Source organism: Pieris napi, chromosome 22 (assembly GCF_905475465.1).
Source record: "Pieris napi chromosome 22, ilPieNapi1.2, whole genome shotgun sequence".
NCBI classification, from domain to species: Eukaryota; Metazoa; Arthropoda; class Insecta; order Lepidoptera; family Pieridae; genus Pieris; species Pieris napi.
The window spans coordinates 1,620,585-1,648,020 of NC_062255.1; the positions used below are offsets into that span (position 1 = coordinate 1,620,585).

Consider the following 27,436-nt stretch of genomic DNA (forward strand, 5'->3'; position numbering starts at 1 on the left):
AACAGAAACTTATTGGTCCATTTACTGCTATTTTGCTAAGTAATGTAGAAAAGAAGAGACAAAAACTGCATATTTTAAAAAAAATAAAAGAATCAGTCTTGCTGGTGTCTACTTTTAGATGTTTTCAATGGGATGCTTTAAATTGCTCGTTTTTGGTTAGACGTTATCGTTGGGGCGCCTTTGATTTCCTATGTAATATAAAATATTGTTCATTTTACGTTTTGTTTCGGAGTTGGGTGCACGCTCTGCGCAGTCTGCTTTAATTATTTTGGAGTTGTTCGTAACCAAACTTGTAAGTACTAGCACTTAGTTTTAAATCATTTTATGTTTGTTACATACAAATAAATAAGCTAAACATAAGCTGTAATAAATTTCATTACATTCCACGACCGCAGTTACCGGCCGGTGATTCAATTATGTGCCATTTACTATTCGTATAAGATCCCGATATACAACGACCTTCACCAAGATGCTTATTTAATGAAACGTATTTTATATTTAATTTATTATGTCAATAAATATAATCCATATGGGCTGCCTAGCAAATTTCAGTCCAGAGTATGTTTAATTAATATTACAAAAAATTTTTTTTTTAAATTTGCATGTAGTAAATTTTTTAATTTTTTTCAATCAATATTTTTAATCAGGGTAGAATTATATATGTATCACTATAACTTTCTTTTTTACTAAAGGTGTAAATATATACTTTAGTGTCACATAAAAAATATACACATAAATAATTAATTGATTAAAAACAACCTAACGTTTGCATATTCTATGGGCTTCATACTTTCGATTGGTATAGAATTTATCTAATAATCATACCGATGAAAAGTTTAACAAAAATTTTTTTTTAATTTTTATTAAAATACTCTGGACTGAAATTTGCTAGGCAACCCATATGGATTATATTTATTGACATATTAAATTACATATAAAATACGTTTCATTAAATAAGCATCTCGGTGAAGGTCGTTGTATATCGGGATCTTAGACCATATTCGTATTTCGTGCTCTGATCATTCAAGGCCATCGTGTCTCGAACACAATAGTATTTTAACTGAGCATTTATTTTGACAATAAGCACACAGATTATTTGCTCAACGTTAACGTTATCTGTGTGCTTATTGTAAATATATAGATACACTTTTAAAAGTGTATCAGTACATTTAATATACACGGTGTTTGTAACCAAACTTTTTCGAAACGGCTTGACCGATTTTCATCATTTTTTTTTTTGAAAAATTTGCTACTTACCTATTTTTATAACTACATACATACAGCCCTTAATTAATGTTTGTTTATAATTGGTCTATGCGAGAATTCTAAGTGATAGGGTAGCACAACCCAAATTTTTTAAAAATGTTTTTTTGTTATTTGTCATAGAATAACACTAATAATATTCAGCTAGAAATAATTTATCTAAATATTTTTTTTGGGTCAGCTGGTATTTATATATTACTAGCAGGCCGGCCAAGCGTTGCTGTGGCTAAGGTTTTTGTAATATTACATAGTAGTAAAGTATTCAAGGGAAACGGTAGAACTTATGTGAAAGGTTAGATAGCTTAATATGTGAAACGTTGGTACTTTTAACACAGCGCCATCTGTTAGAATTGTATCAAATAATAAACAAATATTTGCAATAAAATAATATTGCGGGTATAAATTGAGATATAAGCTATCCTATCTTTTAAGTTGGATCAAACTACACACGGTGTGCAAATTTGATTGATATCGGTTCGGTAGTTTAGGAGTCCATCGCGGACAAACAACGTGACACGTAATTTATATATATTAAGATAAAGTTACTCAAATCAAACCAAAATACATTTATTCATTTTAGATGCCTCTTAGCGCATCCTTATGAATGTCAAAAACGTTAACAAAATTCGTAAAAGATCCGCAAAACTACCATCAGGCCTTGTTCTGAAAAGAACGGGCAAGAAACAGCAAGTTTCACCCTACCTTTACATTAAAATTAATCAGAGGAAAATGTCATAAACCACAACGTCATTAAAGTTACATAAGTCAACAATCTGTTCTGTGATTTACCACAGTTACACACATATTAAGTTGTGTATTATTTTGAGCCCTTAACCTGCCATACAGCCCCGAAGGAAATTGTTTTGACTAGGTTATTAATACAAAAAAAAATGAATTCATAGATGTATGTAGTATGGACATTAATTTAAAAAAAATGTAGATATTGATAATATGTTCTTTAATATTGTGGTACATGTAGCATTTAAATGGTGAAATAATTTTTAAAATCGGTCCGGTACTTTTTGAGGCAATTCGTTACAAACATACTTACATACAAATCTTTCCTCTTTATAATATTGGTATAGATTATCAACTAATATCTATTACGAATGACGAGGCGAGAATTTTACATGTCATCGTTATTGAGTAATTTTAATTTAATGGAATCATTAGTATTGTGTTGAAATATTTTAAAGATAATAATATATGGATTAATTTAGTTCTGTATTTGACTTTTTTAAATGGCTCTGGCACGATTTAGCCAGCGTCAAGTATAGGATTTTTTATAATTCGTGCTTGTCTTGAGAAATTCGACCGTGTCCTTCATGTACGGTTAAGGCACTCGCCCGGTACCGCACAACCCTCCCAAAGGCCGAGAACAAATTTAAATTAAATTAAAACTTGCCCTCGAACCGGGAATCGAACCCGGTACCCCTCACCTAGCTGCTACTTAATAAGACCGCTAGGCTATGAGGCCCCCATTTGTATTTGACTTGAATTATAATGTACTATGACATTGTAAATTTACATTTATTAACAGTTCGCAAGTCAAGGGCGTAGGGCGGGAAAGAAGAACTGGCATGAATCTTTCTGCCACTCTTTTAATCGCCAAGTATTAAAAATTAATCCCAAGGATTAGGATCACTTAAGTATTCGTCAAATTTATAAAGTATAGTCATTCTTTTTTGGGAAAAGGGATACTCTTCTTTAATAAAAGCCCAGAGGCTCTTTTATCTCTGCCTTTTAATAAATTTAAGAAATGTATTAAAGAAAATCTGTGTAAAAAGGCTTACTATAAAGTTAATGATTATCTAGTTGATAAAAGGGCCTGGGACTAGTGCTAGACAGGCTACTTCTAATTAATTTGCGATATTTGTTTTAAAATAAGTGTTGTTTGATGGTTTGCTATTTTAAAAGAGTACCGAGAGCTTTTTACGCCGGCTTTTTCTCTCGGCCTACACCCTCTGTCTTCTTTGCCGATGAGTAGGGATGCCTACAAATTCAATTTTAATGACGTGGAATATGTGATACATGTTCCATAATAAACATATTTTATTTTTTAATTTAACGAGGGCTTTGAATTTATTTAGTGATAATTCTACTAGTGATTACTTCCTAAAACCTATCCTAATTTCTTAAGTGAAAAATTCAATTTTAATATTAAAAATTATGTATGTAGCCTTGCGATTTTACAAAGACTTGTGGTGCACAGCACAAAAAAGGTTGGAAAAACACTGGTACCCTCATACTTGGCCTAGAACTTTAATATCGCGATAACAATACACAATTCACTCCACACAAGGGTTCATTGATAAAACAATAGTTGTGTACTCAAGACAGTCAGATAACCTCTTGAGAGTCATGATAGTCGATTGATTAGATTCTTCTGTGGGCGAGTCACAGTCTCCTTCGGCCTTATCAAAACGTAACGTATAATTTTTTTTGTAATTCACAAAAGCTTGCCAATACTCTGCACACTCAAACATTGGTACACAGAACAAAAATAACAAGTTATAATGAGACAAGCGCTTCGGGGCGTCCATAAATTACGTGAGGTGTTTTTTATTTTCTGTAAGTACCTTCCTCCCCCCCTGGTGAGATGTCGTGAGATTTTATTCAACCCCATCCCCCAATCTCACGTGAGATTTTTCAAAATGTCAGTTTCTTACGTAAACGCGTAAGAAGTTATCTTTTTGAGCTCGGAGAACTCAAAATAACACATAATTCGTACTATTGAGCTCGAAGAGCTCAAAAACAAAATAAGTGAAATGTTGAGCGTTTAGGTATGGAGTTAGCCGCTTGTAGAGATGGCTTTTAGGGTCAACCGTTTTCCTAATTTTTTTTTATCAATCAGAAAAAAAATTGCGTGATATTTGCCGAGACCCTCCGACGTAAGATTAAATGAGATTTGACTCGACCCCCTCCCCCCCTTAAACACCTCACGTAATTTACGGACGCCCCCTTATGAAGATGAAAAAAGAATAGAGCCGTGTTGCCCTAGTGGCTACAGCGTGCGACTGACTTTCTTTCTATGTGCCCATTTAACATTCGCTCGAACGGTGAAGGAAAACATCAAACATCGGCTTGCCTTTGACCCAAAAATGGACGGCGTGTGTCAGGCACAGAATTGCCCACTTGCTTAGATTGACGAATGATCAAGAAACAGATACAGAAATATGAGGCCCAGACCTAAATAGGTTGTAGCCCCACTGATTTTTTTAAAGATAAAAACTAGATTTCGGTGAAATAACGTTCTTCCTGGGCGCCTTAGGTACAAAATTTAAATCCAGTTATGCGCCTGGAAACAGCAAGTCATCTTTATAGGTACTCGTATTATCAGCATTTGTTACGTTATTGATGGAATTGACGTGCTGATAACGGTTTACCTAAACCACACCTTTTGTTAATGTCGCAGCCAACTAGCATAATAAGCCGTTCAATCAACAGGCTAGCCTCTTTACTAAACAATGGAATCATATTCAATCGTTCAATCAAACAGCTAGGCAATTACAATATAACTTGGATCAATGACGTTTCATTAGGTACTTCCTTGGCCTATTCGTTACAATTTAGTTCCAATTTCTGCCACGTTGCTCATGATTTCCATATAACAGTTTTTAGTTAGTTGTTGTTTACGCTGAAACTCATTTTGAATAAATATAGTTTAAAAAAACTATAAAACACGCTTTTAAAGCACATCAAACTAAAAAGTGAAAAATAATTCCTAATTTCAGGCCAAGGTCAAACAAAACGATTTTTGTGCACCGTCATCGTTACTTTGTATGGTATGATTTTTAATAATTAGGGCTGCCGAGTTCTCCAAAGTTGCTTTGCTGGGGTCGTGGTTTTCAAAAGTTATAGGTTATGTCTTAAGGTTTCAGTAACGAAACTAAGCTCGAATTGTGACCGTATGACAAAATCCAATATATATTTGATGTCTGCTATAGATACCGGCAAACTTCTTGAACAAATGTCCTTGCCGGCGCCGAAGTGATTTTTAGGTATCACCGGGACGGAGGGGCGGCGGGAGAGTGACGTGTCGATCGCGTGATTGGTATTTGGTAAATCAGTTGCCGTTTGTGTCCCACGTTTGTGTACTATGCGCAAACTTTCCCCCACTCCCTTGTTAAATGCTCAAGAAGTTTGCCGGTATCTGTAATCAATCATATTTTTATATAATGCGGGAAAAAGGCAAGGCGCTCAATTGATTTTAAGTCGCCCACATTGCCCGAAGGCTCTAAAATACAATTTTAAAGTAAAATAAAATTGGGTAAAGTTTTTTTTTTATATAGAAACTATATTTTCTTTCATATATTGGCAAATTTATTTATATTTTCAATATAATAAGTCTACAGAGGACATTATAGAAATCAACCCATTGATTTTGAACGTAGACCCGTAGTATATGTATGTAAAAATTTAATGATTTTGCCCATATTGACAGCCCTATGGTATCTTTCGTTGATTTCAAGCAGTTGTATCTATAATCAACAAATCAGGGCCCCTAGTAAAATTAGATAATATATCGCTATGCTGTTAGTTTAGGATAAACATTCGAACAGAAAGAACGTCTAAAACGTAAGTTGTAAAAAATATTTAAGGTGCTTGCTTGATAACAACGAATTATAGTGATATGTTAGTAATATATAAATATATTAGCGGGCCGTCCCGGCTTCGCACGGTTGGACATTTGTTTATATGTAGATGTATATATGTAACTATGTTCTTTAAAGCAGGGTCCACACTATGCCGCGGTAGGCCGGGCGGGTACGTTCGGGTCGGCACGACGTCCACACCGAAAACGAAGCCGACCGGGTTATTTCTACCTACATTATTTAGTTAAACACCAAGACTGGTGACTTCGTTGAAGAGTACTTTTTAGAAGTTTTTTTAAAGTGTCCTTAAAGTGTTAGTGTTTTCAAAATGATTACCGACTATGACGTCGCTATGTCAGCCAAACAAAAACAAACTGAGTCGAAAATAAAATAATTCTTCTAGTTCGGTCGGGGGTTAAATTGTAACTGAAGCCGCTCGGCACGTTCCCACTCTATATTTTTGTTCGGCCCGGCTCGGCTTCCTTTGATCTGTACCTACTTTATGCGGGTTGGGATCGACACGGCCCGGGCCGGCATTTTCTAACCCGGCAAAGCCGCCCGGGGCGTCTACATCAACGTGGCTTAGGCCGCCCGGGTCAGCCCGCCCGGCCTACCCCGGCATTGTGTGGACCCTGCTTAATATTGTGGAAATTTTTTTTGTTCTATCGTCAGTATGCGATGAAAGATATTATATATTCTTGCAGTTAAATAGCCTATATCTATTAATTAGTAATAATGTAGTATTAAAATTGTGAAAGAATTTTTAAAATCGGTCCAGTACTTTTTGAGCCAATTTGTTACAAACATACTTACATACAAATCTTTCCTCGTTACAATATTTGTAGTGATATAGATAAGGGCCAATGGCGCTACGTTTTATGGCGTTACGGTCACGAGAGCGTTTAAGCTAGGGTTTCCTAGAAATGCGGTACCGTTATCTAACGGCCGTAATGTAGCGTTGGGTGACGTCACCCATACGTACATACATACGTACATACATGAATTAATAAAAATAGTTGGTTGATAATTAAAACAACCTTTGCATGTAAATAAAAAACTTTTTTGAACGGATTGAAGTTATGTATTATTTTATAAATTTACAACTATTTAACACGTTCACTGCGCCATCATTTTTAAAGAACTTTCAGCTGGTGCTATGGAGACCTAAAAGATCTCGTAACAAGCCTATCCCTGGGTGCGTTTGAGACCTAATCAGTCTCCTAAAACTACACTTTTGAAAATAATTTATATCTTCCAAAAAAACAATGACATATATTTTGAAGTTTTTGTGGGTGAAAGATAGCTAATTGCTTTATAGTCTAGTCGACAAGTTGAAAATGGAACAAAATAGAGATACTACTCTTAAAATTATGTGCGATAGCTCATTAGATCCGGAATGACGTCTAGAAAAATGTGCTAAAAGCGTGTATTAGCACATAAAAAATTGCAAAAGTTATAGACCATTAAAGATGAAAAAATAATGGCATTTAGTTTTTTGCCAATATTTAATAAACTATTAATATTTAAGAAATTTCAAATAAAGATTCTGAAAGAAGAGGAAATTTCTAATAAAAAACTCCTGACTCCCAGAACTCTATCTCCATTATTTATAATGTTAATTTAACGCTGAAAATAGGTCTGCGGTTGACATTTTTAGGATTCGCGCGTGGCGTCAAAAGCGACTACGGCACATTAATTAATTTATTTAAGGTATTGAATATTTTTTTTTAAATTTGAAAAAATTATGGTGTGTTCTGAACACTATAATTAATTTATTCCCGTTGAAAATTTTACTTAAAGTTAATTTTTCAACAAGTTAAATAATTGTTAACTTACGAAATTTTCTCGAACGACCGTCTTAATTGTAAGTGAAAAAAAATGTTTAAATAATGGTCGTAAAAATATTTTAATTTTAAATAAAAGTAATATTCATGATAATCAAAAAATTTACAAAAATTTTTTTTCTATACTTTGTTATATATGGTTGTTTTTGTTAATTTTAGAAGTTTTAGAAAAAAAATAAACAAAAGTTGAATATTTGTTTATGACAAATTGGTAAGTTAATAAACAATAGAATTGTTGATTAAAAAAAAATGTTTTTCTGTTACTTTATAGAAGACTGTCAATTATGATTTTTAGGAAAAAAAAATTTCTTAACTAATTATTTAAACAATAGAAAATGTAAAAAAACGATTATAAACAATTAAAAATTGTTATTAAGGAAAAATTTTATTTTTAAAAATCATAAAATTTTTAATGTAATAAAGTTGTGTTAAATTTTTTTTTAAAAATATTGATGTAATCAATTTGTTTAAAAAAAAATTATCAACAAATGGCGGGAATTTTTTTTTTGCAAATCAATAAATATCTTGTATTAATAAAAAAACGATTATATGATGATTTAGAAAAAAAAAATTTTTTTTAACATCATTACATGGATTTTTAAGTTTTTGTTTAAGTAAAAAAATTGTTATAAACAAAGTATAAATATTTTTTTAACTTTTATGGCACGATCTTGTTAAGTATGTATGTAAGAAAGGCTCTACGAAGCGAAATATTTTTACGACCATTATTTAAACATTTTTTTTCACTTACAATTAAGACGGTCGTTCGAGAAAATTTCGTTAGTCAACAATTATTTAACTTGTTGAAAAATTAACTTTAAGTAAAATTTTCAACGGGAATAAATTAATTATAGTGTTCAGAACACACCATAATTTTTTCAAATTTAAAAAAAAATATTCAATACCTTAAATAAATTAATTAATGTGCCGTAGTCGCTTTTGACGCCACGCGCGAATCCTAAAAATGTCAACCGCAGACCTATTTTCAGCGTTAAATTAACATTATAAATAATGGAGATAGAGTTCTGGGAGTCAGGAGTTTTTTATTAGAAATTTCCTCCTCTTTCAGAATCTTTATTTGAAATTTCTTAAATATTAATAGTTTATTAAATATTGGCAAAAAACTAAATGCCATTATTTTTTCATCTTTAATGGTCTATAACTTTTGCAATTTTTTATGTGCTAATACACGCTTTTAGCACATTTTTCTAGACGTCATTCCGGATCCAATGAGCTATCGCACATAATTTTAAGAGTAGTATCTCTATTTTGTTCCATTTTCAACTTGTCGACTAGACTATTATATTTTGTTAGGTTCGCACGCAGTTACGACATTTGAATAAACTACAAATACCAAATTAGATATCGATTGTATCTCGTACCGCAACCGAAGATAGTTCAATATGTGTAGTAAGTAGTGATGGGAATAAAATAATATCTCAGTTATCAATTCTAAAAGTTTTATTAATAATTATACAAAGTGTTTTTCATTAAAACGTGGTAAGCACATTGATTGCTTGCACATTACGCGCAAATGGTAACAATTCATTTAGTTTTTTTTAAGAAGCGTCAGTGCTGTTTAACTGCGTGTGCTCCAACGAAAAAGGTTTATCGTTAAATATTTCATAATCAGAATCACTGTCATTATTAGTCAATGGGGGGCAAATTTGAACATTTTCCAAAACAAATATTTTACTGGACGATGCAGCAGTATAATCCGGCGTTGATTTTTTGTTAGAAACCTCACCAATAAAATAGATTTTTTACACCTTTTTCTTTTAAACTCATTCACTCATTGTTTATCAAAAATAATCAACACGCTGGTATATACGCGAGTGTTGTTTCCAAAACGTGCCCGCGACTTCCTGAATGTCGATTCTAGAACAACACTAAAAATCCCATCCTCCATCTCTTGCGTCTACGAGGCGTACGATTTCACGAGTACCGACATATCTCCTAACGCAAGGAATTAAAACAATTACAGTACTGTGCGTTAGGGACCTAATCCATCTCTAATTAATTTTTTAATGTCCTTGAATTCAGCTTTAAGTAGGAAGCAAATATGTATATTTGTCCTGCTCATCCTTAAAGAACTTTACAAGTTAAATCCTCCCGCAAGGAGTGAAAAAACACGATTATGTTCAACGCACAATACGAAAGTCCTGCAAGAGATCTGATAGATCTCGTAATGCAACGAACGTGTTGAACATAATTTTAAATTTATCCGACGTTTCGCGTGCTTTACAGCGTGCGTGGTCACGGTGACTGAAGACAAAAGATGTTGAATGTCAAAAAGTATCACAGCTGCAGAGAAAGTTGCATTATCTGTATTTATTTCCCCGGAGTTGGTATCGACTAAAAGATGGAGGGTTTTGACAAAAATGGCTCACGGTGTCCTCTATTTTCGCGGATTGTTTTTCTTTTTGAGATTTTAATTTGGATATTATTGGATCCCAGGTGTTTGACAATTTTAGGCCGTCTTCTCTATTGAAATTGGGGTGTTTTTTTATTTCAATGGCTTCGCGTACCAATCTTGGGAAGAATCTTTTCTCTTTCGCAAGTACTTTCGGTTGGTCAAAGCGTATGTAGTGATTAAGCCTATCTAGTATGTGTTCACAGACTGCTGATTTTGTGTGTCGTCTATGTCTTATGTCTGCAATGTGTTCTTTGAGTCTGCTGGACATATTGCGTTTAGTTTGCCCTATGTAAGACAGGCCACAGTCGCAATCCAGTTTGTATATACCTGCATCTTGCAATGGGGTTTACTTTTGATTGGTCTTAGGAATTGCTGAATCTTCTTGTGCGGCTTGAAAATTGTATGAATAGAAGCTCGTTTTAGGATCCGGCTAATTCTACCTGTAAGTCCCTTTACATATGGCAAGTAGGCTGGCTGGCGGGGAACTGTTTGTGTCTTGTTTTTGTTTTTGTGATGCAGCCGGGGGATGCGCAGCTTGTTTCGGTGTAGTACCTAGTAGCGCGGAGGAGGAAAAGCCGAGGTTGCGGAGGCTTGAATAAAATGCCTGTGCTTTGGTACGCAAGGGTGGAGGGGCTGCATTTCCCGTAGCGCCGGAGCTGTCCAAAAAAACAAATATTATTTAGATCGGTTAGGTTAGGTTAGTATATGAATATTTGGTCGCCGAAGGCGACCAAGAAGCCTGGTTGGGGAGGCTTGAATTAACAATTATTATTTAGATCGGAGCTGTCTATCTGTCTGTCTGTCGGGCCATCGCATTTTATGACCTTGATCCCCACACTCCCCGCGCCAATCACACTTGCCCAGGCGCGGGGGCCCGTAATCGGGTTTCCCCAGGTGAAAAAAAATTTTTTTTTTATATTTAGACGCGTTTCCGTAGCAAAACTCACTTGGAGGTGTTCCAACGAAGGTCCCCCGAGACTCCTAAATAATTAGTATCGTCAAAAAAGTGCGGTGGTATTCAACAATGTTACCTTAAGTACCTAAAAAAAAAATAGAATTCAGCCGGGACCTTTCATTTTGGTCAATATAACCAGTATGTTGTTCTAAACGATGTCGTCATAAACGGTTTTGGCTGTATAATTCTTATAAAATATACATATTATATATATCATAGAAGATGGACAGAAAATAAAGTAAAATAAAAATAAACTAATAATAATTATATGGTGTATCATATTTTTAAATTTAGAATATATTTATTGTGCCTTATGTAAATTAATGCTTTTTAATTGTCATGAAGATAGTGGAGTATTTAAAAAAATGAGGATTAGAAAAACATTAATACATTTGGATGATTTTTTTTATTTGGTTTCTAATTGCGCTACACATACAATAAAGAATGATTAAATAAAATAATAAAATTACATTTTTGTATGCTAAATTATGTTTGCAGCCTATATATTGTACTATGGTTTTTTCAATGATTTCCAAAAAATTATTCAACTAAACCCAATCATATTCTTTGGCCTATTTAGGGCTCTGTAAATTTTCTTTAGTCTCGTCGTTTCTATATCTGCTCATTTTATATGTTAAGGGATTGTAAAATTTAAAGATTAATACCAATAAACATTTCAGATCATCATGCCTAATGTCAAGTTCTTCTACTTCCCCGTTAAGGCTCTCGGTGAGACTGTTCGTCTACTCCTCTCTTATGGTGGCCAGGACTTTGAAGACAACAGAATTGCCATGGAGGACTGGCCTGCGTTTAAGCCATGTATGTGTATTTAGTAAGCATATATATCAAATAGTTTACACAAACAATCTAAAGCATAGAAATAGAGAGGCTAGAAAAGAAGGGTATAGGGTCCTTCTTTTCTATACCTAAAAGTTACCCTTATGTGGTGTAAAGTAATGGAAAGTCGGTAATAATATTAACAATAACGCGTTATTCAATCCCCGCCCCGTAATGTTTTACGAGAGGAAAAATTACCTAAAGAACTGTCTTCCAAACCGAGTAGTGACTGACTGGAAAGTGTAGTTAGTTCCCGAAAGTGTAATTAATGCACTATTCAAATTGAGCGTCGCTGTCTGACAACCTGTAACCTCGTTTGTCCAGAGAACCAAACATTACAGGAAACGAAAAAAATGTTTAATTTCGTCAATGTTCGTTAAAATATTATTGTGTTTTTTTCCGTAGATAATGATTATACCAGTTGAATGACATAAGAGTCTAAGAATTAAAAGTAAATGGTTTTTTGACATACGAGGTTATCATTCTATAGTGACGAAAGGTAACAAAATATACACTTATGAACGTCAGGAAATAAATATATACGAGTATGAAATTATTCTAATTTTACATTTACTGCTAGTTCTCAAATCAAGGGCGTAGAACGGAAGAGAAGAACTGGCAATAAACTCCGTCACTGTTTTTAATCGCCCAGTTATTTGTTTTATTTATGAAAATTTCTCCGAATCCGCAAATACTCGCGCATCAGCTTATTAAGCTGCTAGTGTTTATCTGCATAATAATAATATATTTCGACTGATTTTCTCACTCAAGGAAAATTACTATTCAACATATGATGTTCATTATTATGTATGCTATCAGCGCTAGTATTGAATAACTTGCATTTTTAAAATTCCGTGTTTATTCTAATTTTCTGTTACGCCAATAGGGTCAACTCAATATATCGCTTGCCCCGCGGAACAAAGTCGTAAAATAAAATAATCTAATGCTATTATTACTAGGATACTAAGTACATTAGATATACAAATACATATAAAATAAAAGCTATTTTATTTTCCTATTTGATGTTTTAAACATTGTAGTTATGTATTAGTGTAATAGTTATAAAATAACTTTATCTAATTATACTGAAGAGCAAAAGCGATTTTAACGATTGTCTAAACATAATTACGAACGACACAATAACCGCACATTACGACGGTAATTTTGACGAATGTCTAGAACGTAATAATGTGTAATACAATTTTTGACCCTTTTTGAATAATGCTGGATTAAAATCACATCCTGTGATAGCATTGAATGCTGGTAAACTTCGACACAACGACGGTCCTAATTGTTCGTAGATAGCATTCAAGTCAACATATCTCTGCTGCATAATCATTATTTTTCAAATGATGCATATTTCCCAGCATTATCGCTGCTATATCAGTATCTGAACATCGTATCACAAAATTAGCCTGAGCATCGATGTTGCAAACATGGTATACGATCTTTGTATCGGCTTTAACAGCACAGTCGGTCTCACTCAGTCTCATGCGCGTAGATAATGCTCTCGCGCTCCCACTCACATAGATATTAAAATTTAGTTTAGGGGATGATTGGCCCCTTGGATCGGTCTGTTTTCTTGTCAAAGCTTTTAAAATAGTTGTCGGATGAACATATATAAAAATGGAGCGTCAGAATTTACGTGAAGTTGACTAATTATCTTGAGACCCTTAAAGCGTCTGTGAAGCAATATGGCCGACGGAAAGTGTCTGTGTGTATTGACAATTTATTTTTAACTATACACTCGAAAACATCGTCCACATTTCATCCGTCAGAACATACGTGAGGTCTGGCGGCCCTGGGATCTTGGACTATAACAATCAAGTATCTTTTATAGATTACGTGTTGCCGTGTGCACTGAATTAAATAATTATATGGTGTATCCAAAAGCATATTTTACATATAAAAATACTAATATTATTTACACTCGCACCGCGCCGACGTTTGTTATAAATGTGGGAGAACTTTGAGCCGCGCTTTTAGCTAAGAATTTGAAAGCCGCCTTCCCCGGTAAAAGTGTTTTTTTTCCCGGGCGGCTTTTAATTTGTCCTTAGCTATTTGGTATTATTCGCATCCGATAAAATGTTTCGGGGCCGTTTGAAGATGCGGCGGCTTTTATAACGTCAGCCACCCGCCAAACGGTTCTATCCCAATCGTGCGCAACCAGTTGAACATGGCAACATAATATTACTATTGCAAAAAACAGTAATATGTCAACTTTCTAGAGTCAATATTTATAAATCAATCTAATACAATATAGGAGTCTGGAATCATTCTAGTAGTTCAATCATTAATTAATTCGAATTAAATATACCGGCTTTATAATTATGATATGAAGATTGAAGAATGCAGTGTAAAAAAACCTTCTAGATTTTCAACAAATAATTTTTACAGCGACACCTTTCGGTCAGATGCCGGTACTAGAGATCGATGGTAAGTCTTACGCACAGAGCGTTGCCATCTCTCGGTACCTGGGCCGCAAGTACGGGCTCTCCGGAGCTGACGCTGAAGAGGATCTGGAGATCGACCAGAATGTCGACTTCGTTAATGATATCCGTGCGAGTAAGTAATATTCATTGTAATATTTAATATCTATAACGCCTCCGAGACTAAACCCACCCACTTTCGAATCCCGGCGAAAGAAGTTTTTTAACGTGTATTTTTATTCATCGTCACAAAAAGATTTACGTAATCATTTAACGGTATCTTATCGCATCTAATTCTAAAAATTGCGCTGTATTAATCTACGAATGGTTAAAGTACATAATAGATGCAATATTATATTGTACTAGATATCCATAGAATTAGAATTAGAATTATTTTTGTAACCAGGCGTTCAAATCGCGGCATCTAAGGAAGGAAGGGCATTTAACACCCGCTCGTACGCTGAAAATATCTTAATTAACCGACTTTAGAGCTAAAAAGAAAGACAAAGAAAAAAAAGACATTTAAGTGAGTCTTCGATTTTGCCTGGGTTTTTAGAAGGTATTTTTGTTGTTTCTTTAATAAATGACGGAAAAATAAGGTACAATGACTTAGAACTAGGCACAAAAACAAGAAAGCGCGACTTTTTTAGTTATTGAAGATCTGATCGTACTGAATACTATATATTTACAGTATATGTAACAAGCTATCTTATCTAAAATATGACAATTTGGGTAAACATTAATTTTAAAAATAATAAACATTATTAAAATACAAAAATAATAGTTATTGCATATAGTTATAAAAAAAAATTACCAGCAAAACAGCGGATTAGATTAAGTTAGTGGATGAGACAGGCACTTAACAATGCTTTCTTTAAAATCAGCCCACTACCGAATATATCCAGATCTGGAAAAGTACTGTTTAATCCGTTAAAATCGCGAAGAATTCGAAAGAGAAACTGAACTCCTAGGTTGGTTTTTGCAGACGGAATTTGGAAAATTGTACTGATTTTTAACCTTGGGAATTAATACGGGACGACAATGTTAGTGCCTTGTAAGAAGTTACTGTTCTGTATTTGTTTATTAACAAAGCAAGAACCTGCGGATAAATTATATTATTAATGATGACTTCAGAAATTCTGTAATGCATTCTATTGACATTAACTATTTAAAGGCAGTCGACTGTCAAATGATTACTTTAATTGTCTTTAAGTTTCAAAAGACAATATTTAACAACATTATAAATGTATTATATATTTATCATAGAGACAAACATGGGTAGTCTGTAAGTAGATGACACACCCACAGGCCGAATACACCATCGACCTGTGGACATAATGTATCATAAGAACTAGGGAAATAAACATCTTTCTATTCTATTAAGTTTCAAATGACATTTAATAATAATAAAATCATTATCGACTATCTAGCAATGTTGGCTATTTAAATAAACCACAAGTATTATCAATCAAGATAGGCAGGAATCAAGATGTTCAGAGGGTTTTTCAGGGGAAAAAATTTATTAAGGGGGATTTTTACTCTATTCAATATTACATATATTGAATAGAGTAAAAAACAGGCTTTTTTCTTAAAAAAACAGGCATTTAAGCTTTGAACCCAACAAACAAACTAAACCAAATATAAACTCCAAGCGTTGCTTGGCGATTAAATAGAGTGGCGGAGAGTTTCTTGCCAGTTGTTCTTGCCCGCTCTACGCCCTTGCGAACTGGTAGTAAATGTAAATTTAGAATCAAAATCTTTTCTGACATTCATAAGTGTACCTATATGAATATTTTGATTTTGAGTATAACTCATAATATCAGAATACACTATGCTCAATGCTCAAATAATAATAATCAATGGCGCTACAACCTTTTTAGGTCTGGGCCTCAGATTTCTGAATCTGATAGGCAAGTAGGTGATCATCCTCCTGTGTCTAACACACGCCATGTTTCCTCACGAGTCACGATGTTTTCCTTCACCGTTCGAACGAATAATAAAAATACACGCGAGAATTATTATTTATCACACTCGATTTACTCAAAAACGCAAATTTTAATTTCTTGGTAACCTTTTATTAATCAAAGATAAAAAAAACCGTTTAATTTTCAATTATTAAAAAAAATAATATACCTACAGCTTAGATTTGATATACCTATACATTTTAGAATTTTTGAAGTTATACTTTTTTCGGCCCGTTAGGGAAAAATGTTGAGAGTAAATATGTACGATGCGCGCGCACACCGTCACAAAAAACCGACACCCTGAAGTTAGGCATACTCAACATTTTAGTTTTTTCTATTGTTAGTGTGGTTTTTTCTACAAACGTAGAACAAAATTTTTGAAAAGATTTTTATCATGTTATGCCAAAGAAGTATTACTTCTAAAGCGTACATGCGTTAAGTACGTTTTCTTTTCATATCCTAGCTATCACCCCCGTTGATTGGAACCCCTTCCCGGGTAAAGGCCTCCTTTTTCATGGCTTCCTTTCTCCATTAGCTTCCTGCTACCGCTTCCATTCCATTAATTGAAAATAAATTATGGTAATTAAAGAGAAATTTGTTGGCAACATTAGTAGATGGCGCCGCGTTTACGGGACCTTGGTGGCGCGGAGTCTAATTTTAGCTGTAGGGTTACAATAAAGATGGAATAAATTATAGAGGCCGCTGCCGTCCAATACGAAGCCGACGCGGAAGTGAAGGCCAAAAAGCACGTGGAATTCACTAAGAACGTTTACCCGGCGTTGCTGGAGAAGCTGGACGAGGTCATCAAGAAGAACAACGGACACATTGCTGCTGGCAAGGTATTTATTCATACTATCGTTACAGATAAAGTCGACAGTCGAACAATTAAAAAGGTATATAATATATATATCTAACATATAAAATTCTCGTGTCGCGGTGTTTGTAGTTAAACTCCTCCGAAACGACTTGACCGATTCTCATTAAATTTTGTGTGCAAATTGGGTAGGTCTGAGAATCGGACATCTATTTTTCATACCCCTAAATGTTAAGGGTAGTCCACTCCTAAATTTATTTTTTTATATTTTAGAGTTTTTATTTTTTTATGATACAGCATTATAAAATACATATTACCCTAAATTTGGAACTCTCTACGATCAACCCCTATTTTTAACGATAGTAATTTTTTATTGAGCTAAAAAAAGTTTCCTAAAATTATATACATGGCAAAATGTCTTTGCCGGATCAGCTAGTATATGTATATAAATACAATGATGTAGCCACATGTTTAATTAAAAGTGTAACCCGTGTAAAGGCCCCTTAACGAAATTTAAATAATATAATATTAAATAAGAAACTAATGCATATATGTAACAAAAAATTGTTTATTTCTAAAAAATTACATAATTCAAAAACAGTTTTATTACGTGGTTCGTTATCGTAGCAATTTAAAAAAAATAGTACAACATAGAGACGAGTAATGACTGGCAATGATAACTGTAGCTATACTATCATATTATTAAAACTAGTAGACTCGGCCAAGCGTTGCTGTGGCTAAGATTTTTGTTATATTACATCGTAGTAAACTATTCAAGAGAAAAGGCAGGAGAACAATCCACCATGCTTTTTTGGTGGTTATGCCATTAAATTGTAGCTTATATGAAACGTTGGTAATTATTTTGATAAGGATCAACCTAATAATAATAATAATAATCAGCGCCTTTTCTAGCGGTGGTATTTTAATAAAAAAAAAATTATAAAAGGACGTAACTATAAAAGATACAGACATGCTGTCGCGACATTTTTTATAGATAGTGATGTGTCCTGAATAATTGTAATACGTCATTTTGTTATATCATTAATTTATCGCAGCGCACACGATTGAAGGAAGTTTTTTGTTTATTTTTGTACACCTTGGGTTAGATTATTCAAGTTTTGGTAAGCATCCCTAATTTTTTTGAAAATGGAACATAGCCTGTCACTCGGGAATAGTGTAGCTTGCCAACGGTGAAAGAATTTTTCCAAATCGGAAATCAAACAAACAAAAAATCAAACCTTTCCTCTTTATAATATTAGTATAGATTAAATAGCGCGTAGATTATATGACATAGTTTCCACAAGGAATTCGATGATTTTTAAATTTAAGTGAATGTTTTAAAATTTAAAAGTTTTTAAGAACATATATAAGAAAATATCGCGTCGTAATCTGTATACAGGGTAATAAATACAGCGCTCGATTTTGTTACAAATCAACTTCATACATGGAATCGAATTAAAAAACATTCGTTAATTTTTCCTTATATATCTCATCGCCATTTACCCTTAAGGACCCATCTGGTCGCCAAACTCCAAAAAAGTACATTGTTTCTTTCCATTTTTCGTCATCGTTTCTTGAAGTATAGGGCGAATGGAAAAATATATGGTGGACTTGAGTAGTTAATGTATCCATTTTGAAAGATCGATGCAAGATTTAAATATCTTCGCTCGATATAAAAAAATCCAAACATAGCCAATTTTTGACACTTTGAATTCATCTTATGACGAAAATGTTTATAGAACATGATTTTGAAATGTACATAAAGTAATCCATTTAAAAAAAATTATAAATTTACATTAATTTAATGTTTTACATAACTAATTGTTATTACGGGCCGGCGCGCCTCAGTGCTCCAGCTCTCCACTGCGCACCGCAGTCCACCCCGAGACACTGACACAGCAAGTCGTGCTGGGATAGGGCCTTGTGTTTCATTTCTGTATTATTTTTCAGCTCACCTGGGCAGACTTCGTGTTCGCTGGAATGTTCGACTTATTAAAGATGATGCTCCGAATGCCAGACCTCGAAAAGAAATACCCAAGCTTCCAACAAGTGGTTGACGCGGTGTACTCGCAGCCTAAAGTCCAGGCCTACGCCAAGAAAGCACCTAAAACTGAATTTTAAAATAATATTTCTTTGTTTATCAATAATTTGTGATATGTATTTGATCTGCATCTTTATGATCTGGCGTTTAAATTAGAACGGGCTAAAATAAACCGAGTTATTACTGGCGATTAAATTAATATTTAAAAAAAATTGTATATTATCCGGCGTCACCGAAGTTTTTTGTCAGATATTTTTCCAAAATTTACAAAGTAACTGCATTTAATCATTTGTATTATTACGTAATAAGACAATGTGCCTTATTAATTTAAGTATATATGTTTAAATAAAAAATAAGAATATTATTTTCTTTTATTTAAAACCGGCTGGAAATTTGAAATAAATTCACACTTTCTAAAATTTACCCTTATTCATGCTAAAGATGCTAGTATAGCATCTTTTTTAACAGTAACTTATTGTACATTTACTGCTATTTTGCTAAGTAATGTAGAAAAGAAAAGACAAAAACTGCATATGTAAAAGAAATTCATAGTCTTGCTGGTGTGTACTTTTAGATGTTTTTACTGGGATGCTTTAAATTGTTAGTTTTTTTATGGTTAGACGTTATCGTTGGGGCCCCTTTGATTTCCTGTGTAATATTTTTCATTTTACATCTGCTTTAATTTTGGAGTTGTTCGTAACCAAACTTTTGAGTACTAGCACTTTGTTTTAAATCATTTAATGTTTGTATGTAATAAACTAAATCTTTGTAATATACTGTAATAAATCACATTCCATTCCACGATCGCAGTTACCGGCCGGTGATTCAATTACGTGCTCTGATCATTCAAGGCCATCATGTCTCGAACACAATAGTATTTTAACTGAGCATTATATTTTGACAATAAGCATACATATTATTTGTTAAACATAAAAGCGTATATTTTACGATCCTTTTGTCATGTCACCTCAATTTTAAGGCGGTTTCCTTAGTACTTCACACAGCCTCAGTGTGCTTGGGGTTGCCATATCGAAAGAAGTCCAATTCCGCAGTCATCTGGAAGTCAAAGCTGGCTTCCACTAAGCTGGATGTTTTGGGTAGGGCTAAGTAATATTTCACTGAGGTACAACGTATGCAGATCTACAAGGCTCAAGTACGACCTCATATGGAATACTGCCCACCTCTCTGGGCTGATGCTCCCAAATACCAGCTTCTTCCTTTTGACCAAATTCAGCGAAGGGCTTATGGAATTGTCAATCTCCAACGTAGAGACATTCCGTCTCTCTATAAAATAAACTAAAAGTATTAAAACCACTCAGTCCAACTTACGGGTCAACTCGAGCACGCGCTTTAAAAAAAACAGATCACGTACTTTTATTTGACGGATGACATTGCTGCCACTGTCAAGTGTTATTGAATGAAAACATTTCGTAATTTTTCTATTTTTATCAATTGAGGTTTTGGGCCTAAGTTGATAGCACGCTGTGCGCTTTTTGCAAGTAATTATTTTGGAGCTGTTTGGAACCAAACTTGTAAGTCGCTTGGCACTTTGTTTTAAATCAGTTTGTAATATATTAAATATTTATTGTAATAACCCTCTACTTAGTCTACGGCCGCAAATACCAGCACAAATAATCCTGCATCACTAATATTTAATTAATAATAAACATATATACATTTGTATTCACTTGTCGCGTTTTGTTCATTTATTACCGACAAGTCAGTAACACAATAGTATTTAAACTGTGTAGTTTATTTCTTAAGTTACTAAAAATTCAATACAAAAACTGTTTTTTATTTCTAGACTAATTGAAAAAATTACATCAATTTCCGCATCATATTTCATATATTCTTATAAAATATATTATATAAATTCATACAGGATAATCAGAGATTAGAGTAAAATAAAAATAGAATAGACCAATTTTATGCTGTATCATATTTTTTTTAAATTTGGAATATCTTTTTATATATATAATCTACTGTATGGGTATATTATTACACTGCACTCCTCATAAACGGCTTGACCGATTTGATTTGACCGTTTGTGTGGCGCCCTGGATGGTTCAGATTCACAAATCAACCCGATAGATGGCGCTGCAGCCGTTATCATACTTTGTTTAAGATCCTAATCGCCTCAAATATCATACAGGGCAACGTCTGTCAGGCCGCTATATGGTAGGTATATGTTTATTGTGTGTTATATAAATTTATTGTTTTTTTTTTGAAATTGTCATTAAGATAATGGAGTATTTACTAATTAGGTAGGTACTTAAAAAATACACGAGAAATAGATTAACAACAAAAATACTTTTGGATTATTTTATTAATTGGTTGGAATTACAAAAGTAAACATAAAATAAAGAATGACTAAATAAAATTATATTTTTGTAAGCTAAATTTTGTTTGCAGTCTTGAGTAGGTATTATGGTTTTTCAATTATTTCTAAAAATATACTTCCATATCCACTCATAATCTTTGGCCTATTCATTTTATGTTTAAGAATTGTAAAATTTTATAATTTATACCAATAAAAATTTCAGATCATTATGCATGATGTCAAGTTCTACTACTTCCCCGTTAAGGGTCTCGGTGAATGTGTTCGTCTACTCCTCTCTTATGGTGGCCAGGACTTTGAAGACAACAGAGTTGCCGTGGAGGACTGGCCTGCGTTTAAGCCATGTATGTGTATTTAATAAACATATATCAAATAGTATACACAAACAATCTAAAGCATAGAGATAGAGAGGCTAGAAAAGTAGAGAAAAATGAAGGGTTGCTATAATACTGTACATAGATTTTTTATTGATGTGTTTGCCAAGAGAAATGCAATGTATAAGGTAATCCTTAGGACTGATGACAGATGAAAGATCTTAGGATGATGATGTGTTACCATTTTGTTAACTAAAAAAGTTTAGCCCTCATTACCAATGGATCCGTCCTTTTTTCCTTTCCCTTTTATTACAGTAATTTATTTAATACGACTGAAGTGCAAAACGATTTACGATTGTTTTTCTGTTTAAACATAATTACGGAAGATACAGTAACTTATGTCCACAACGTACCTAATGTATTAACACTTTTCGAGGAATATGACGGTGGTACATCAGAGATTATTATCAATTTGTTTTTATGATTATTTCGTAGAATTACAATCTAAACTTAAACTATCTTGATGGTTGTTACGATCCATTTCAGGAAAGCGAAATTAGGTTTGCAAGTATTTGGAACATTGTGCACGATATAATTTTAGTAGAATAATACATCATCGTTTTTTTCATTAAAAAAATGTTTTGCAGATTTTTTTTTCTACAGTATGTTTTTTTTCAAATCACCCAATGAAGTTAAGTAACAAAACATCAAAACAGTGGTAATATTGCTTTATGACTTTACCCGGGGTAAGCGATATCTATTATTACCAACTTCTTTTTTTATATAAATTTACCTAAAACCATTATGAATTAGATCCCTTAACTTCTCTCTGTTTTTATCTATAGGTCAAAATTGTAGCATAAACTGTCTTTCAAATTTCGAAATCCAATACGTTTTTGATATACAGGGTGGCCAAAAAGTCGTGGATCAAACGCAAATAGGGGATAGATGAGGTCATCAGCGGCAAAAAATTGTTCTACGGGAGGTCTATAAGGTCAACCCCTGCAGAGTAATGATTTATTTTAGTTTTTATATGAAAATTGACTTTTTTAACTAATTATTATTAAAATTCGAAAATATCGACATTCTGTATCTTTTCCATAATATCCACTAGATTAGTACTGATGAGTTCTTGCGTTTGACATACTATTTATAGTTGTTTATTGAGTGTATTGAAGATAATATAAAGTTAAACGATATAACATTTTTTCAAATCATAACTTTTTGTTTACTTCGGACCCCACTGTGAAAAAAAATTACTCTACCGAAAAGTGACCCTGTATTACAAGTTTTATAGGGCGCATTTTATAGGGATTCTGAAAAGGTATTACATATGGCCATGAGTCGCCCTAATATCTTTCTAGGAAGAATTACAACAACAACAAGTGTGAAATAATTGTATTAAAACAATTATTTCTCAAAGGTTGTTTGTAGGAAACAAAACATTTTACAATAAATGCTCAAAATTCCTGCCTCTGACCATAATACTTAATCTGCACCGTCTATTCAAATTCCTACATAACCCTCCAGCCATCTGTCCAATTTTTTGAATCTACTCGATTCACACAGCACTGGTCACGGTCACGGTAAATAATGTATCATAAGACCGAATCGTTGTTGTTTTTTCGACCTAGAAAGACCACTCATTGCCATGTGTAATACCTTTTCAGAATCCCTATGAAATGCGCCAAAACTTGTAATACAGGGTCACTTTTCGGTAGAGTAATTTTTTTTCACAGTGGGGTCCGAAGTATAGAAAAATTTTTGATTGGAAAAAATGTTATATTGTATCACTTAATATTGTCTTGAATACACTCAATAAACAACTATAAATAGTATGTCTAACGCAAGAACTGATCAGTACCAATCTAGTGGATATTATGAGAAAGGTACAGGATGTCGATATTTTCGAATTTTAAGAAGAATTAGTAAAAAAAGTCAATTTTCATATAAAAACCAAAATAAATCATAACTCTGCTGGGGTTGACCTTAGAGACCTCCCGTAGAACAATTTTTTGCCGCTGATGACCTCATCTATCCCCTATTTGCGTTTGATCCACGACTTTTTGGCCACCCTGTATAGCGACATCATCATTATAAGCCATTCTATTAGATCCATTTTTGGACTTAAGCGTCCTCCATTCTCCTTCAACTTGACCGGCATCGGGTGGTCATTATTTATCGTAGAACAGTGATATCGTTATAATAAGACCCAATTCACTCCACAAGAGACATTGATTATTGTCAGTGGCTTATAAAGATGCGTCAAGTCTGTAGTCAGATAACATAACACAGAACACCCTACAACTATCCTGTTTATGCAGTGAAACAGTTTTTTATCAAACAGTTACATAGACCCAAATCTCCTTTTAATCGATAAAAGTGGATGTGCATGTGCTGTGGTAATTACCGTCTAAAAATGAAAGTCATCTACGTAGTAATTGTGTTATCCGCTAGGTTTTATAATCTGAATTGATAAGAGATAACATATCTTGCCACCAACACCTACCAACACTCGTTTTGATAAAGGTTAAGTAATATCGGAATTGATATTAACATTATATAACTTTGAGCAGTGTTGGCTTCAGCGTGCGACTCTCATTCCTGAGGTCGTAGATTCGATCCCTGGTTGTGCTCCATTGGACTTTCTTTATATGTGCGCATTTAACATTCGGTAGAACGGTGAAGGAAAACATCGTGAGGAAACCAGCTTGCCTTAGACCCAAAAAGTCGAAGGCGTGTGTCAGGCACAGGAGGCTGATCACCTTCTTGCTTATTAGATTGACAAATCATGAAACAGATTCAGATATCTGAGGCCGTGACATAAGGCTAAGGTAAGGCATAAGGTAATTAGGGTTGTAGCACCACTGATGTTTTATATAACTTTGGGGGTATTAAAAATTGTATGGAGGCCTGCTGCTCGTTGCGGTATTTTGGATACGTCACAGTTGACTTACGATTAATGTTTGATCAAGTGCTCTTGTTAATTTATTTTCTTTTTCACATACAATGTCTAAGGGTAAAATTCGCAGCGGCGACTTAGCGCTTAGTTAAGTTACCGTACCTACTTCCAATCCAATATGTTTTCGACATACGTGAGATTCCAAATGTTACCTAAGCTTCAAAAGGTTGCTTTTACAGAAAAATAAATGAAACATCAAGGTAATAGTTGCCAGTCACAATTAATCTAATCAGGCGATAACAATCAAGTATCTTTTTATAGATTGCATGTTGCCGTGTGCACTAAATAAAATAATAATTATGTGGTATATCCAAAAGTATATTTTACATATAAAATTGTGAACAATTATAACTACTATTATTTATACACGCACCGCACCGACGTATGTTTGAAATATGGATGCACTTTGATCCGCGCTAACGATTTAATAGGTTTTTTACTCTAATCCGAATCCGATAAAACGTATCGGGGTCCTACGGGCCTTTGTTTGACGGAAGGGCTAGGTTGTTTGAAGTTGCGGCGGCTTTTATCAGCCTCCCGCCAAACGGATCTATCGCGCGGATGCGCGCAAGAAATTGAACATGGATAATATTGCTATTGCAAAAAATTGTTAATGATATGACAACTTCCCAGACTCAATATTTATAAATCAATCTAACACAATATAGGGTTTGTTGAATAGTTCTAAGAAGGTCAATCATAAATTAATTCGAATTAAATATCCTTTATAATTATGAAATGAAGAATGCAGTGTAAAAAACCTAATAGATGTTAAACAAATTATTTTTTACAGCGACACCTTTTGGTCAGATGCCGGTACTAGAGATCGATGGTAAGGCTTACGCACAGAGCATTGACATCTCCCGGTACCTGGGCCGCAAGTACGGCCTCTCCGGAGCCGATGCTGAAGAGGATCTGGAGATCGACCAGAATGTCGACTTCGTCAATGATATCCGTGCGAGTAAGTAATACTAATATTCGAAATCGATTACGCTTCCTGACAACTGAAGTTAAGGGACAGGACGGTTGAGCTCCTGTTGGATGATCAGCAGCTTAGGATGCTTATCTTTCTTATAATCTGGTTTCGAATAAAGATGAAATAAATTACAGAGGCCGCTGCCGTCCAATATGAAGCCGACGCGGAATTAAAGGCCAGAAATCACGCGGAATTCAGTAAGAATGTCTACCCGGTGTTACTTGAGAAACTGGACGAGATCATCAAGAAGAACAACGGACACATTGCTGCTGGCAAGGTATTTATTCATTCATGCTATCGTTAAAGACTAAGTTGACAGTCGAACAATTAAACTCAAACTCAAAATATCTTTATTCATGTAGGTAAACAAGTACACTTATGAATTGTCAAGTTAAATTAATTGTAAATTTACATTTACTACCAGTTCGCAAGTCAAGGACGTAGAGATTAAAAAGGAATAAAACATATATAATACATATATAATAAATAATTATCAAAAACGCTTACCTGTGAACATTATTATTAAGTAGTTTTAGTTAGAGTTAGTAACGACTCGGCCTAAGTAGCTATGTTAATTCAAATATCATGAGAGAGCTTATATATATGTGACAAAAAATATAATATATAAAATTAGTTAAAAAGTTTTTGAGTTTACAAATATAAGAATAATATTGCATCGTAATATATACAGGGTAATAAATACCACGCTCGATTTTGTTATGGAATCAAATTAAAGAACATTCCTTAATTTTTCCTGTTCTGTTGACATTCGCTATTTAGCCTAATCGTAACTGTATTCAATTTCGGTATTATTTTTCAGCTCACCTGGGCAGACTTCGTGTTCACTGGAATGTTCGACTACCTAAAGATGATGCTCCGAATTCCAGACCTAGAAAAGAAATACCCAAGCTACCAACAAGTGATTGACGCGGTGTACTCTCAGCCCAAAATCCAGGCGTACGTCAAAAAAGCACAACAATTATAAAATATTTAAAGAAAAAACTTTTTGACCGGATTGAAGTTATGTATAAACCAAAGTATTATTATAAGTCACCGTCACCACGCACGCTGTAAAGCACGCGAAACGTCGGATAAATTTAAAATTACGTTAAATAATTGTAAATTTATAATAATACATAACTTCAATCCGGTCAAAAAGTTTTTTCTTTACATGTGTAAAGGTTATGTCAATCAAAGACAATACAATTATAAAATAGACAACATTTATTTGTTAATAACTTATAATTCGTGAATGTATCTGATCTCTCAAGTTTATTGTAATAAAAAAAAAAATTAGAACGGGCAAAAATAACCGAGTTATTACTGGCCACTAAAATAATATTAAAAAAAATACGACAGTATCTGGCGTATAACAGCAAAGTTATTTGTTTAATGTTTTTGTTGTTCGGAAGTTTTTCGAAAACTAATTTACAAATAACTGCATTTAATAATTTATTATTACGTTATAGGACAATGTGATTGTAATGTAATTTAAGTGTATATGTAAGGTATAAATAAAAAATAAGAGTATTTTAATATTTTCTTTTATTTAAAACCAGCTGGGAATTTGAAATAAATTCACACTTTCAATTTAAAAATTTAAAAAAATAAAATTTACCCTCTTACCTATTCATACAACTAGCATCTTTACTGCTATTTCCAAAACTAAAGTACCGTACAGACAGATA

At 33.6% G+C, this 27,436-nt stretch overlaps 2 protein-coding genes across 2 annotated transcripts; both read left to right on the forward strand.

Annotated features, from left to right (window-relative positions):
- Nucleotides 1-147: 147 nt before the first annotated feature.
- On the forward strand, nucleotides 148-19,520 carry LOC125060587 (glutathione S-transferase 2-like). Its single transcript, XM_047665525.1, has 5 exons — nucleotides 148-292; nucleotides 11,754-11,892; nucleotides 14,308-14,475; nucleotides 17,000-17,142; nucleotides 19,068-19,520. The coding sequence occupies exons 2-5, from the start codon at nucleotides 11,760-11,762 to the stop codon at nucleotides 19,236-19,238; spliced, it is 615 nt and encodes a 204-aa protein (XP_047521481.1). The 5' UTR covers nucleotides 148-292; nucleotides 11,754-11,759; the 3' UTR covers nucleotides 19,239-19,520.
- Nucleotides 19,521-20,488: 968 nt separating this feature from the next.
- Nucleotides 20,489-26,800, forward strand: LOC125060590 (glutathione S-transferase 2-like). Its single transcript, XM_047665529.1, has 5 exons — nucleotides 20,489-20,690; nucleotides 21,702-21,840; nucleotides 25,566-25,733; nucleotides 25,883-26,025; nucleotides 26,569-26,800. The coding sequence occupies exons 2-5, from the start codon at nucleotides 21,708-21,710 to the stop codon at nucleotides 26,731-26,733; spliced, it is 609 nt and encodes a 202-aa protein (XP_047521485.1). The 5' UTR covers nucleotides 20,489-20,690; nucleotides 21,702-21,707; the 3' UTR covers nucleotides 26,734-26,800.
- Nucleotides 26,801-27,436: the final 636 nt, after the last annotated feature.